Source organism: Penicillium griseofulvum (assembly GCF_001561935.1).
Source record: "Penicillium griseofulvum strain PG3 chromosome Unknown contig_95, whole genome shotgun sequence".
In the NCBI taxonomy this organism is placed as follows: Eukaryota; Fungi; Ascomycota; class Eurotiomycetes; order Eurotiales; family Aspergillaceae; genus Penicillium; species Penicillium griseofulvum.
In genome coordinates this window covers 877466-889861 of record NW_024467454.1, presented here as the reverse complement: position 1 = coordinate 889861, position 12396 = coordinate 877466, and the positions used below count along the sequence as shown (strand labels likewise).

Genomic DNA, 12396 nt, shown 5'->3' with positions numbered 1-12396 from the left:
GTCCTGGCTTGCTATCATCCTTTGTATTCAGCACAAACAGAACGCTTTTGGCAAAGAAAAGGCCTAACGGATGAGCTCTTGAAAAGATAATATTCACAGTTCTTTTGACTGTAGTACTTCGAAGCTGCAAGTCGATATGGGTTCAAGATATTCAATGTTAAACTTGAAGCTGAGGTAGCACATCAGAGCAGTTCAACATGCTCTAGAGTTTTAGGTATGAAGATCATGGCAAAGACTTCATGTACTCCACAAGGAGAATCAAAAGAAAAATGCAGAGAAGTTGAGAAACAAAGAATTTGAGAAATGCACCCCAGGGTTCGCCCTTGCCTGTAGCGGTCAAGGCGGGGGAAATTCCCCTTCGATTCCCAACTGGGCCGAATTGGATCTATCTTCCTCTAGTTGATCTCCCTAGATCTCCCTGGATCTCCCTGGATTTCTTTAAATATCCCTAACCTGCCAAATCTCCTAATTCTCGTTCCTCAACCTTGGAACTCTACACAGTTCCTATAGATGTCAGAGTCTATATTGTACAAGGGACTACTACCAATAACATTAAAGGTAGTAAATCTACTGAAATCTAAAAATCCGGGGGAAAAAACTCTCCTAACCATTACATTCCAAATTGCGCGTCCTTTCGCAAGCAGGGAGCAGAGACAGCCCTATTGGCGGCTAACTTGCTAATTCTGACCAATACGACCTGGGGAAAATCCAGACCGAATCAGGGAGCTATGCCGAGGTAACATTTCTAATTGTTTGACTACATTTTTCAAGTATGCGGTATGCGGAGAAAACCCGGGGGAGGTTATGATTGGGTTTGATATACTTTCTCCAGGTTTTTCTGAAAGAATCCACTGCAAACGATCTATAGATCTGCTAGATACCATCATTGATGTACTAGGTCATAGCCTATTTCGGCCACAACAGTTCTTACTATTATTGCTTAAGAGATTGAATAAAAGATATCAATGAGAGCTGAAAGGAAATAGGAAAGTATATGAAAATATTGAGCGTACTTACAGACATATTTATCAACTAAATTCTTTCAACATTCGAAGACTGAAGTAATGGGAAATTATTAATTGGGGGGGTTTAATAGAGAATCAGCAAGCTATAGAAGTATTGAATGTAGAGTCTCTATATTTTTAACATTGCACTATATACAAGTCACTGTGCAATGCGAGGTAGTTTCGTCTCACGCTCATCCTCAGCCTCACTATCGCCACCTGGCCGAGGTCTCTTGCCCTTGTTGGCCAAAATATTCATAGCAAGCCTTTGTAGCGGAAACGCCAACCATTCGGACCGCCAAGCTGGATACAACACATAATCATTAGCGGCGTAGCTACCAACCGCTGCGGTTTCAAATGCGTGATCAACTTGGCGTAATGCTTCGAGCTGCCGGGAATGCGTAGGAAGTCTCTCTGTGTAACGACGACCCGAATATGGCCCATGAACGTCGACTTCGACAACAGCAGGAAGCTCTTGTTTGTCAAAACTTTCTGCTCGTAAAATGTATGATCGCATATGCTCGTACGCAATACTGAGTATGTCCAGATCAGGGCCACCCGCATCCACGATGCGGCGTCCGTGGGGATTAAGCTCCAATTTTCGCAGCCGACTAGATTTTTGGCTTGATGTAATTGTAAGCCATATTGCGTGGCAGATGACCGGATCAAGCGTTGTATTGAATGCTTTGCTAGCCACCACAGCCATCTTAGTCCCCACTATTTTCGGATCGTACGATCGGTCGGGCGGAATACTACATTCCATATCCAGGGTGAGGTTTTCGAGGGAAGGAAATTGACCATACGCTTCATAAAGCCGTATTTCATCATTGTCTCCGGTTGTGCGCCGAGTTTCCATATGCAAGCTCCTTAGATGAGGACAGAGCTTAGCATATTGCAACACCTGGTTAGCACAACCTCCTTCCGGCATCATTGGTGTCCATAACCTAGGATAGTTGGGTTCAGGAAGAAGCAGTAGACCTTGCAATGTAGGGCCGTGACGCATGAGAATCCTCTCGAAGTCGCTAGAAAACAAAGAGCTTCTGAGTTCCAGATGAGTTAACGGATTGATCGATTCAAACATTAGATGCATTGCTCCTATATTCAAGTCGTGGCTAAGGACGACAGACACCTTCCGCAAGGCACGGAAAGAATGTGTCGAGGCAATTGCCCTTGGGATACAATTCGATCTAACGTAATCCAAATTGAGTGACTCCAATTTAGAAAAGTCTGTATGTAGGCTCGCTTCTTGAAGTGTCTCTTCGCGCAATGACCTGCATCGCAATGACAGTGACTTCAGTGTGCCCATATTACAAGCCTTGATCGATGGATCAAGCCCTTCTGCTTTGGGAATAGCGCCAGGAGGACCCCATTCTAACGGATCCGGAACCCCGGCATAGAAATGTTTGAGATTAGGAGCAATAGACATAATCTTGTAGAGCTTCTCCCCATAAGAAATCGCCATGGTATTATCTTCCTCGAGCTCGCAATACCTATACCGAACCCCATGGAGACACGGGGACCGAATGAGAGCCATCTCGCAAGGTTCAAACTGCGGTGAATCGATACTTTTGAGGCGAAAAGCGTGCAGGTTGAGCCTGCATGCTGGGTGATACTGATGTAGGGCTTTCAATAAGTCCTGTGGAAACATATCCACAACCGCATAGTTGAGCTCCACCAGATGCTGCGTCTTGCCAAGCAGTGAGGCTAGTAGTTCCCACTTCGGGGTATCAGGGGGTTCAGACTCCCTCATGAGACCATAATGGATATCATCTCCTGGGATCGCAATTTGATCCATTGGCGTCTCGGCGCTGGAGCCCAGATGTAACCGTGCTCGGCCACAGACAATGTCAAGCTGCCGGAGGTGCTTGTACAAATTTTCCCTGATCGGGCTGGTCAAGACAGTTGTAATGACTTGTTCAAATTCCTGGTGGCCATTGAACTGAATTGTAAGAGTTCTATAGAGAAAACTCGCAGCCGTATCGTAGAACGCTCTATTGACTGTATTCAAGGCTCGTAGACTTTCAGGGTGCAGATCCCAAATCTATATTCTTGTTAGTAGCGCCGGGAGTGAAGCATCTGGGTGAACAAACTTCCGCAAAAATCAGAGGAAGGATTTCCGGTGGAAGCCTATTCATGATTGACTGCTGTTGAACCGCCTGATGAGCCCAGCCAGGCTATGTAGCTTGCGCAGGTGTTTAACAACTACGTTGTAAGTCCAGCCAAGTGGAATATTGCTTGCAAGCAAAGATAGCAATTCTTTGTCAAGATCTATAAAGAGACGAAAAGATCATGCACAGGAGAAGGAAAGTGCTGCAAACATGCGTTGGTGGGAAGAGGCAATTCAGGGGCCAAAATTGACACCCAAACTGTCAGGCATCAACGTTACAAAGAGATTAGTTTAGCGTAGTGGACTAGTCAACAAACTATTTATGCAGCGATTGTCTAGGTGGATTAAACATCAAGTTATTGAGAGTATCCACAGAGCAGGGTAATTTCGGTAAGATATGCAGCCACGAGGTAGACGACTCATTTTCCGCTTATGGCCATTGAGATAGCCGCAGAACTGAGGGGATAGGATAGGTTGGCCAATTTTAATAATGACTGTCGACTCGATACCTCTAGTGGGACAGTAAGGGTAAGTTGCACCATCTTCGGTTGGAGCGTTCTGATGACACCATTAGGGCTGCATTCTGAGAGATCTGTGACGTGATGCTCGATAATGGTCTTGACCTTGAGCAGGTCTGTCTCAATTGATATCTGGGGTTCTTTATTGAAAAGGGCATAAAGATACATATGTAGGTATTGCTAGATGCTTTGTAGAAGACATTTAGCCCTAGGTAAACATGACAATCTCTTTCTAGAAGATAATTTTGCAATTACCCGTGAAGTTAGGACTCAAGGTGTTTAAAGAAATGAATTTCACGAATGTACCGTTTACTGCAGACCAATCGACAGTGGTTTCGCAAGTGTTGATTTGTTGGGCTTTTTGTAAGTCAGGCCATATAGAGATGCAAACGAGACAAACATAAGCGGCCTTCATGGTGCCCGTCCCCCACGCGATATCAACAATCTCGTCAGCTGTACCTTACTTGTTACAAATGTCAAGATATGGCATTACTCGAAACGTACGCGTTTTGTTAAATGGGCTCAACCTATCGTTCGAGTTCATTGAATGATTGCTGCGCCTAAGCCCCATTTGGCTTTAGACAGGGCATGCAATACTTGATATTTATACATCCTAGGGAGGGCGACTATATAATTTACTACTGTTTCATTTACCGAATCTGATCCGAACGTCGATCCTGCGTGGTCCAAGGCGCAGTGACATTGTGCCTCAATCCATTTGCCCAGCACCACATTAGCTATATGAACTATATCCAAGAGGGATTGTCTATTCCATTTTTGAGATATGAATGCCCTCAAGAGTTGTACATCAACTCTCGCACTCACATATGTCTCATAGCAAAATGAGCCTTCCAAGGCCACTCCATCTCAATTATTCTCACTCGGCCTGAAACAAGACACAGAGTCTCTAGCATCTCTACATCATGCACTGCATGACAGGCGCATGCCAGCTCTCAGGGTGCGTCAAAGACCGCAGCAACGTCTCTAGTCTAGGCAAGCAAAACATGTTAGTTAACTTCGCTAGAAATGCAATAGGCATCAAGCTCACTTTTTGGTCGTTTCCTCCATCTGGACGTCTGTCAGCCCGTCGCCCAGCAGGTTAAGATATACCGTATCGCCATCAGGTCCACCGAGCCCAGCCCTGACAATCAGCCCGACTTGCCACCGGGTCACAGACCTGAGCTTTTGAAGGTTGGCAAATGGTTCTTTTAGGCCACCTCCTTGGGCCCCCATGCCCGGGACCCAGTTGAATACCTGCGATGTAAAAACCCTCCTCATCAGTCCGCGATGGCTGCCAGACGATCCCGTGGCATAACGGCTACCGTTTGCCTTGTCGAGTGCCTTTTCTATGGCGGGCCATGGTGCATGCGCGTGCTGCGTCAAGGCCTGTTGGTCCGCTTGGAGGCGTTTGAGCATACCTAGCACAGACTCATCAGGCAAAATTTTGATTAGGTTCGTCACTGACTGGAGCAGCGGTCCGGCGACGTCCGTTGCTTCATCAAAGAGCCCCAGCCCGTGGTTGCTCGCAAACATCGTAGGCATAAAAGGCCACGCAGTCCGTCCGGCTTGCACGTTGGAGAAGACTGCGTGGTCGTGCCCAGTCTGGTGCACATGCAAGAGCGCCAGGGCCGCCTTGACGATGACCGGAGCCGATATTTGCGGATGGTTCTTCCGAAGAGCTGCAAGGTCTGGGACTACGAAACTGTGTTGGGCTCCGCTCCCGTATCCACCCCCTGTGGGATCAAAAAGACCTCGTTTAGGTATCTGAGGCCATTGGGCCTTGTCGATATGGCTGTGAATACCGTCGAGATAGTTGGTGTGCCACTGTACCGATGCCCTGGCCTGCGGCGACTCCCGGAACGAGTAGTATGATTCTGCCCAAAGTCTATAGCTTGTATGGGGAAGAAGCTGCTGTGGCACCGGGCCATTTAGAGCTTGGTCAATGTCCGAAAGCAATTTTCCTGTGTATGTTGCGTCCATGACGCCGTGGCTCACTGCATGACAAGGTCAGATCAGCAGCATAACTCAATCAGAAAACGGAAAGACAATCTTACCACTCATTATGAACCCTACTGTGTTTGTCGTCTTAACCTTGAACAAAAGCACTCGAAACAGGATCCCAGGGTACAGCGTCCATTCCGGATGTGGATGAGCGGACGCTAGCTTGTCTAAGTCCTCGACTGTATTTACGGAGCCCCCGTCCTGCAAGACGTGCTCATAGAGGCTCTCGCTGGGCTTCAACGTGACGTGAAGGGCAATGTTGTCTTCGGTGTCTCTCGGGGTTTCTTTGTTCCAAACGAGGAAAGACGGCAAGAGTGAGTTAGCTCGCAGCATTGCCTTCAACGCAAGCTTTACTCTCTGCAGTTTGTTTCGCTGTTAGTACTTTGATATGCAGCAACAAGCAGTGACGCGTTCCAAAACTTCAGTTGATCAACTCACATCGATACTGCTCTCCGTCTTGGTAACAAAGGCGTTCTGAAACTTGGCGCTGTCGAGTACGCCTTCCCTGGACAGCTCATCGACAAAGTTTTGCGCGGGAAAAACACTCGCCACATCGTCCCACTGGAACCCGTGCTGGCTGATGACTTCCATCACGAGCCTCTTAGTTGAGTCAAAGAGGTCTTCCCGAGCGATAGTGTGAACCTGATATTCCAGATTAGCCTCTGTGCAAAAGGAAACTGCGAGAGATGGGGGAAGGACTTGCCATATCATCTGCACTTTTGGGACCCTCAATCTCAGCTTCCTCTCGGCCCTCTTGACTGTTTCCTCCTCTCCACCTCTCTAGTATAATTTCAATCTGCGCCGACAGTGTATCGTCCCCAGAAACATCTCTCACAGAAAGCTTGTCCAGGCCGGGAACCACGCGCCGGAGGTGGCCCCTAACTCGTGCTACCGACAAGCTGTCGGCATATTGTGAGATATTTACATCAAGAGGCAGCTGGTCCTCCTCCAGTCCTGTGGAATTTGCCCAAGTCCTGAGTATCTCATCTCTTACGCGCCTCTCGTTCCACGCTGGGTCAGACTGGCTTGCGGCCTCCCTAGCGGCCTCTTCAGCCAAGCGATCCTGATATCGCTCCAGCACTAGCTTCCGAAGCGTAACCCTGTGGATTTTGCCCGCAGATGTACGCGGCCAGTCTCCAAGGCCTAGCTGCTCCAGGTGGATCACGTCGTGGAGAGCCCACATCAGGCCCATGTCATCGCGGATAGTGCGGTAGATTTCAGCCACGGTATCGTGAAAGTCTGGACCGTTGGCGATGATAGCAACAGGAACCTCTCCGCTGATGGGATCCGGCTGTCCAACGATTTGAACTGACTTAGACGCTAGTCTCGGATTGTTGGCCAGCCGTGCCTCGATAGCCGCCGGAGATATGTTCTCGCCTCCCCTAATTATCATGTCCTTGATCCGGCCGACCACGTACAGGCGGCCCTGCTCGTCTATAATGCCCTCATCGCCTGTGATGAACCAGCGCTTGCCTTGCTCGTCGGTATAGCAGGTATCCTTGGTGTCCTTCGTTCCGATATACATGGTTTGCGCGCCCCATGAGGAGCTATAGTGAATCTCTCCGGCGGTACCACGGGGGAGAGGTACACCGAGCTGGCCTGTCTCGTTGGGCCGGCAGATCTTGACCCCGTCTCTACCCATTGGTCGTCCCACAGTTAGTCGACCACTGTCGCCAATAAGCTCTTGAGCGTTTGCCGTAATATCACTAACGCAGGCCACGCCTTCGGTGCTGCCATAGCGGATGCAGACGCCGCGGGTGCCCAGGGCGTCAAAGCACGTGTTAATGTTATTAGTCGTCGGCGGAGACCCGACTAGCATCACGGCCTTGAGGCTTGTGTGCATCTTGCCGGTGTTCTCCGCCAGATACTCCGCTATGAGGTTCACAATTCCTGGCACCAGGAGTATGTGCGTGCATTTTTCACGAACCAGTGTCTGAGCCGTCGCCGCTGCCGAGAAGCCTTCCCCTGGGAAGACGATTCCGGCACCCACCAACATTGGTGATATCGCGCCGACACTACCAACGGAGTGATTGTTTGGCGTTACGGAGCACCACATGTCTCCGGGAAGGGTCTTGTAACCAGGTGTCTGGAACACATCGCGGGCCAACGACGCCTGGCGCTCGTGACTGCGCAGGACACCCTTGGGTAGGGAGGTTGAGCCGCTGGTGAAGATGATGCAAGCACCGTCAGTTGGTGAAATGTATTTGTGTTCGAACTTCCCATTTGTGTTATCATTGTCTCGCCGGGGAAGCGCCATTATGTCTTTGAACGAAGCATGGCTCTGAGATACCCCAGCGGTGGCCACAACGACTGCAGCTCGCAGCGGCACTGACTCAATGGCCGGAGCATTGAGGTATTCTGGCTTAAAGGCAATTATGACTGGCGGTTCGTTATTTGTTGCCACCATGATTGTCTCGAGCATGTACGAGACCTCGCTCGAGTTGGACAAGCGGCGCGGATCTAGAGCCGCTAAGACGGCCCCCAACTCCATGGCAGCCCAACACGTCAGGACGAACTCGGCGCAGTTTGGAAGTAGCGTGATTATGGCTGTGCCTTTCTTAACACCCAAAGACTCCAGGCCCGCCACCAGGCGGTCGACACCCTGCTTCAGGTCCTTGAACGTCCATCGAAGATACGGCGTACTCTCAGCATCGTTGTTCTGGCCATGAGGATAAGGGCCGGAGATACCGTACAAGTCAGCGTCTTGATGTGTGCATACAAGGGCGATATTTTCTGGATATTTGGCTACGGAGTCGTGGAACTGCTCCACGACGGATGGCAACTGGTTCATGGGGCCATCCCCCCAGACCTCGCTCAAGGGTTTGCGCATGAGGATGAGTGATGTCCGGATAGTCAGATAATAAAGATGCGTTTGAAAAGAGCCAGCAGAGAAGAGGAAGGAAGTGGTTAGACAAGAATTCAAAAATTACCATAGGCAGGTCAATGCTAAAGTATCAGAGGATCTTAGCTGGCGTAAGGGAGAGGGAAAAGCTTGATTTCTTCTGCACCGCTTCCTCGTATGTGATACATCGTCTTTCTAGTTTATATATTCATTTTCCTGGAATGTCTCTACGGAGTTCTCCGTAGCTTGCATGTAAAAAAAGGCATTTAAATCTTTGGAATATGTTTCCGACTATGCTACATCTCATAGTCTTGCATGCCTTACCTTGCAATATCTGTCTCAAACATATCTTGCACATCAACACGATCCCATCTAAAGCATATCTTTAACCTTATCCACCTATCGTGTCCCAGGATCGGCTGTCTAGAGTCCATTTCAGGGAATTTAATAATTCCAATGTGTCTTATATAACAAATCAATAGCCCTATGGAGTCTAGGATTCCTTAACCCCAGCCAGCCACCAGATCACATTCCTATGAGCCCTACGTAGGCAGCAATATTATGTCACCTGCAGTTTTACACATCAAAACATATGGTTAATGCAATATATTGTGATTGTATTCATAGTGGCTTTCAGAACGAGCGAATGCCAAGCCACATTGAAATATTCGCCAACTGGACGTCTCCCTAAAGGTGACAGCTTATAGAATTATTTATCACATTTTAATACCCCGATCATCACTCATACCTGAATTCCATCATTTTGGGGAGAATCAGATAAACAAGGCTCTTGACTCACTATTGAATCAAGCGAAACCTAATTATCACCACGCAGAATCTTAGATCTCTTACTTTAAAAGTCCCATGTTGGAAGTACAACATATAGTATACAATTTTATCAATTTAAAAGAATATTCTAGCTAGTCATAGCTAGTTATATATCGAAAAGTCGTATAAGTTAAGCCTTTTTTTGCCTTTGTTTTTCAGCCTTCGACCTAGAAAGTTGAAAAGATATCTAAATAGAATTGTATCCAAGACATCCGGAAAGACATTTCTGAAAAGACATATGAGAAGACATCTGAAAAGATAAAACAAGGCCGCTTATACGGCCGACTATTCTTATATTTAAATTAAATCTCAACAGCCGTTGAGAAAATCCGTTAATGAATATACCCGTCTAGCTTCGAGGATACCGAACGATCTTCAGGGCTTTCCGGCATCGCCTTCATCGACGCCAGCGGACCAGCCCGCGCCCCACCAAATCGCCCTATACAACAACCTATAGTAGAGGGCGACACAATGCTACAGCCCTCACCTCCAAACCCTAACGTCACTCAGGCTACTTCTCACCCCCAGCATCCGGCCATAGAAACAGCGAGTGATTTGCTGGCTCGGCCATTGCCGATACTCAAGAAACTGGGACCTACCACCCATCAAACTCTCGGTCATTTATTTCAGTGAGATTATTCCATGAATAGACGCTGTTCGTCAAATAATCCAAAACACTGATCTGAATGGGCTTGTCCCATGCACAGATGTCACTGGTGATGTGACACCTACGTGGTTGGAATTGAACTTGGTCACACCGGGCGGTTCAACAAGCATGTCTGCGACGCCGTTTCTCTAGCGTGCAAGTCTGCTGGGCTGCCTTTGCTATCCGGCGATCGTCAAGCCGCGCTTCCTCCGATCGACGTGGTTCCTAACGTCGTTCTTCTTCAACCTAGCCAATATCGGAAGACCATCCTACCAATCGAGCTGAAGATATTCTGGACTATCTATACTGCTACGTTCAAGTCACTCTCAGAATAAAAGTATTCATGAATTTTGTGGCTTCAAAAATGCAAAATCAATATGGCCAAATTATACACTCGTGCCGTAACATATAACCAGTCCTGTCTATATCAGATTCACACCCATGACAGAAATGGCAGTATGATGTAGTAAGAAAATAACAAAGAAATAATAACTAAAGAGCGCATAAATAACATGTTTACGTTACGGTGTAGCCACCGTCAACACGGAGATCGGCTCCGGTGATATACTTAGAGGCATCACTAAGCAGGAAGGTCACGGCGCCCATCAGGTCCTCCGGTGTACCCATCTTGCCGACAGGAATGAGAGAGGTCCACTGATCTCGAAGCTGGGGGTTCTCATCGAGGATCTTGCGGGTTCTGAGAAATTATTAGCAACAATGGTTTCCAGAGATTTCTCTAATCAATTCTATCTCATCGTTCGTGTAGGGCTTACTCACAGAGCAGTAAGCATGTAACCGGGGCTAATGCAGTTAACGCGGATATTATGGCCAGCCCACTCCACAGCGAGCGAGGCAGCAAGGTGGCGCACAGCAGCCTTCGCGGCGTTGTATGGAGCCTGGGGCTGGGGAACATTAACAATAGAGCCGGACATGGAGCCGATCATAACGATGCTACCGGGCGCCTTGCGCTCCATCAGATGTTTGGCAACGTTGATGGCAAAGAGATATGTACCGTCAACATTGACGCCCCATAGCTTCTGCATACGATCGAATGGGTAATTGATGGCCTCGAAGTTCTCGGTGAAACCGGCCGAGGTGACCAAGTTATCAATCTTGCCGTGCTTGGCCAGGACTTCGGCCATTGCGTTCTGCACGGAGTCAGGACTGGCAACGTCCGCGTAGTGGGCGGTGACTTTGGGCATGCTGTTTGGAATTAGCAACCATGGTGAACTGGAATGGTATGAGAATGGACTTACTCTTCGAGACCGGGATTCTCCTTACGGAACTGCTCGACCAGCGAGGCAGCTGCGGATTCAGCTTCATCCTCTGTGGTAGATGTTAGGATAACTGTTTGGTCCGATTATTTTTAGTATAGGACATACTGTTAAGATCTATAATAGCCAAGTCCGAGCCGGAAGCGACGAGGCCTTGGCCCATGACTAGACCCAATCCACGAGCACCACCAGTTACCACGCTGACCTTCTTCTCAAGTGAGAATTGGGCTAGAGTACGTTTGAAATGCATCCCACCGCGTCCCTGAGCCACCGGTTGAGCGGGCATCTCGCTATCGGGAGGGTATTCAATTTGGACGCTTTGGTCAGTACGAGCGAATTGGCCCTCAGTCGCACTAGAAGCACCCTCGGGGGCCTTGGTTGTAGCAGAGAGGATGGGGTCCTTTGCAGGGTCATTGCTCTTCTTCTTTCCGAGTGAGGCAGTGTATGAGAGAGGGCGGGTGAAGCCCGTGGGAGCCGCCAAGGCAGGGCGGGCGGTGTTTAGAGCTTTGATGGCATTGCGTGCAACTACAGGCTTGAACATTTTGGAGGGCACGGCTTCAAATGGTAGAGCTGTGGAGGTATATAGAGTTAAGAGAGGTTATGTAGACCGAAATTAAAGGAAATGGGAGGGAAGGGTCTATGCAGGGGATACAAAACAAGGCAGGTCATCGGACCTTTTTTTAGGGCCAAGGAGATGGGGGAATGCGCGGTGAAAGTATTCAAGGAGCTTAAATTGTCCTTCCTTTATTTAAGTACTCCATATAGCTTTTTTCAGATACAGGAAGCTAAGGCCGTCAATTTTAGGAGATACTTTGCTCTTTTTAAATGGAAAATAATCATGTATTCTTGAATACTTGTCTAGATCCTGAATATGTACTTTCTGCTAAAAGGACCAGTCACTTTCTGTTCGGGTACGTGCATCGGCCAATTGGGAGCCTTGGCTTTACCTCTGTGGTCATTTCTGTGTCATTTTGCCACCGGGCGAGTAAGAAATCGTTTAAATAGAGGGAAGAAAAACAGTTACCAAGTTCCCTATACGGAGTATCTGAAGGGTAGATACTAGGAAGTACATATAGTGGACATAGTGGATATTGTGGACCTTTATATGGACCCTGGCCACAGTTTTATACTATCCGGGGTTATTTATTTGCCTTAGGGTATTATCACGCTTGATCC

At 48.2% G+C, this 12396-nt stretch overlaps 3 protein-coding genes across 3 annotated transcripts; all 3 read right to left on the bottom strand.

The window, feature by feature from the left end:
- Positions 1–1164: 1164 nt before the first annotated feature.
- Positions 1165–3139, bottom strand: PGRI_058490 (uncharacterized protein; the record flags this gene model as incomplete). The annotated part of the gene is made up of 2 exons (XM_040793562.1): positions 1165–3045; positions 3095–3139. The coding sequence occupies 2 exons, from the start codon at positions 3137–3139 to the stop codon at positions 1165–1167; spliced, it is 1926 nt and encodes a 641-aa protein (XP_040648417.1).
- Positions 3140–4545: 1406 nt separating this feature from the next.
- Positions 4546–8460, bottom strand: PGRI_058480 (AMP-dependent synthetase/ligase; the record flags this gene model as incomplete). Its single annotated transcript, XM_040793561.1, has 5 exons — positions 4546–4618; positions 4678–5623; positions 5684–6002; positions 6069–6410; positions 6466–8460. 5 exons carry the CDS (start codon positions 8458–8460, stop codon positions 4546–4548), a joined length of 3675 nt encoding a protein of 1224 aa, XP_040648416.1.
- A 2002-nt stretch (positions 8461–10462) lies between these two features.
- On the bottom strand, positions 10463–11761 carry PGRI_058470 (uncharacterized protein; the record flags this gene model as incomplete). The annotated part of the gene is made up of 4 exons (XM_040793560.1): positions 10463–10643; positions 10724–11149; positions 11203–11272; positions 11329–11761. 4 exons carry the CDS (start codon positions 11759–11761, stop codon positions 10463–10465), a joined length of 1110 nt encoding a protein of 369 aa, XP_040648415.1.
- Between the last annotated feature and the right edge of the window lie 635 nt (positions 11762–12396).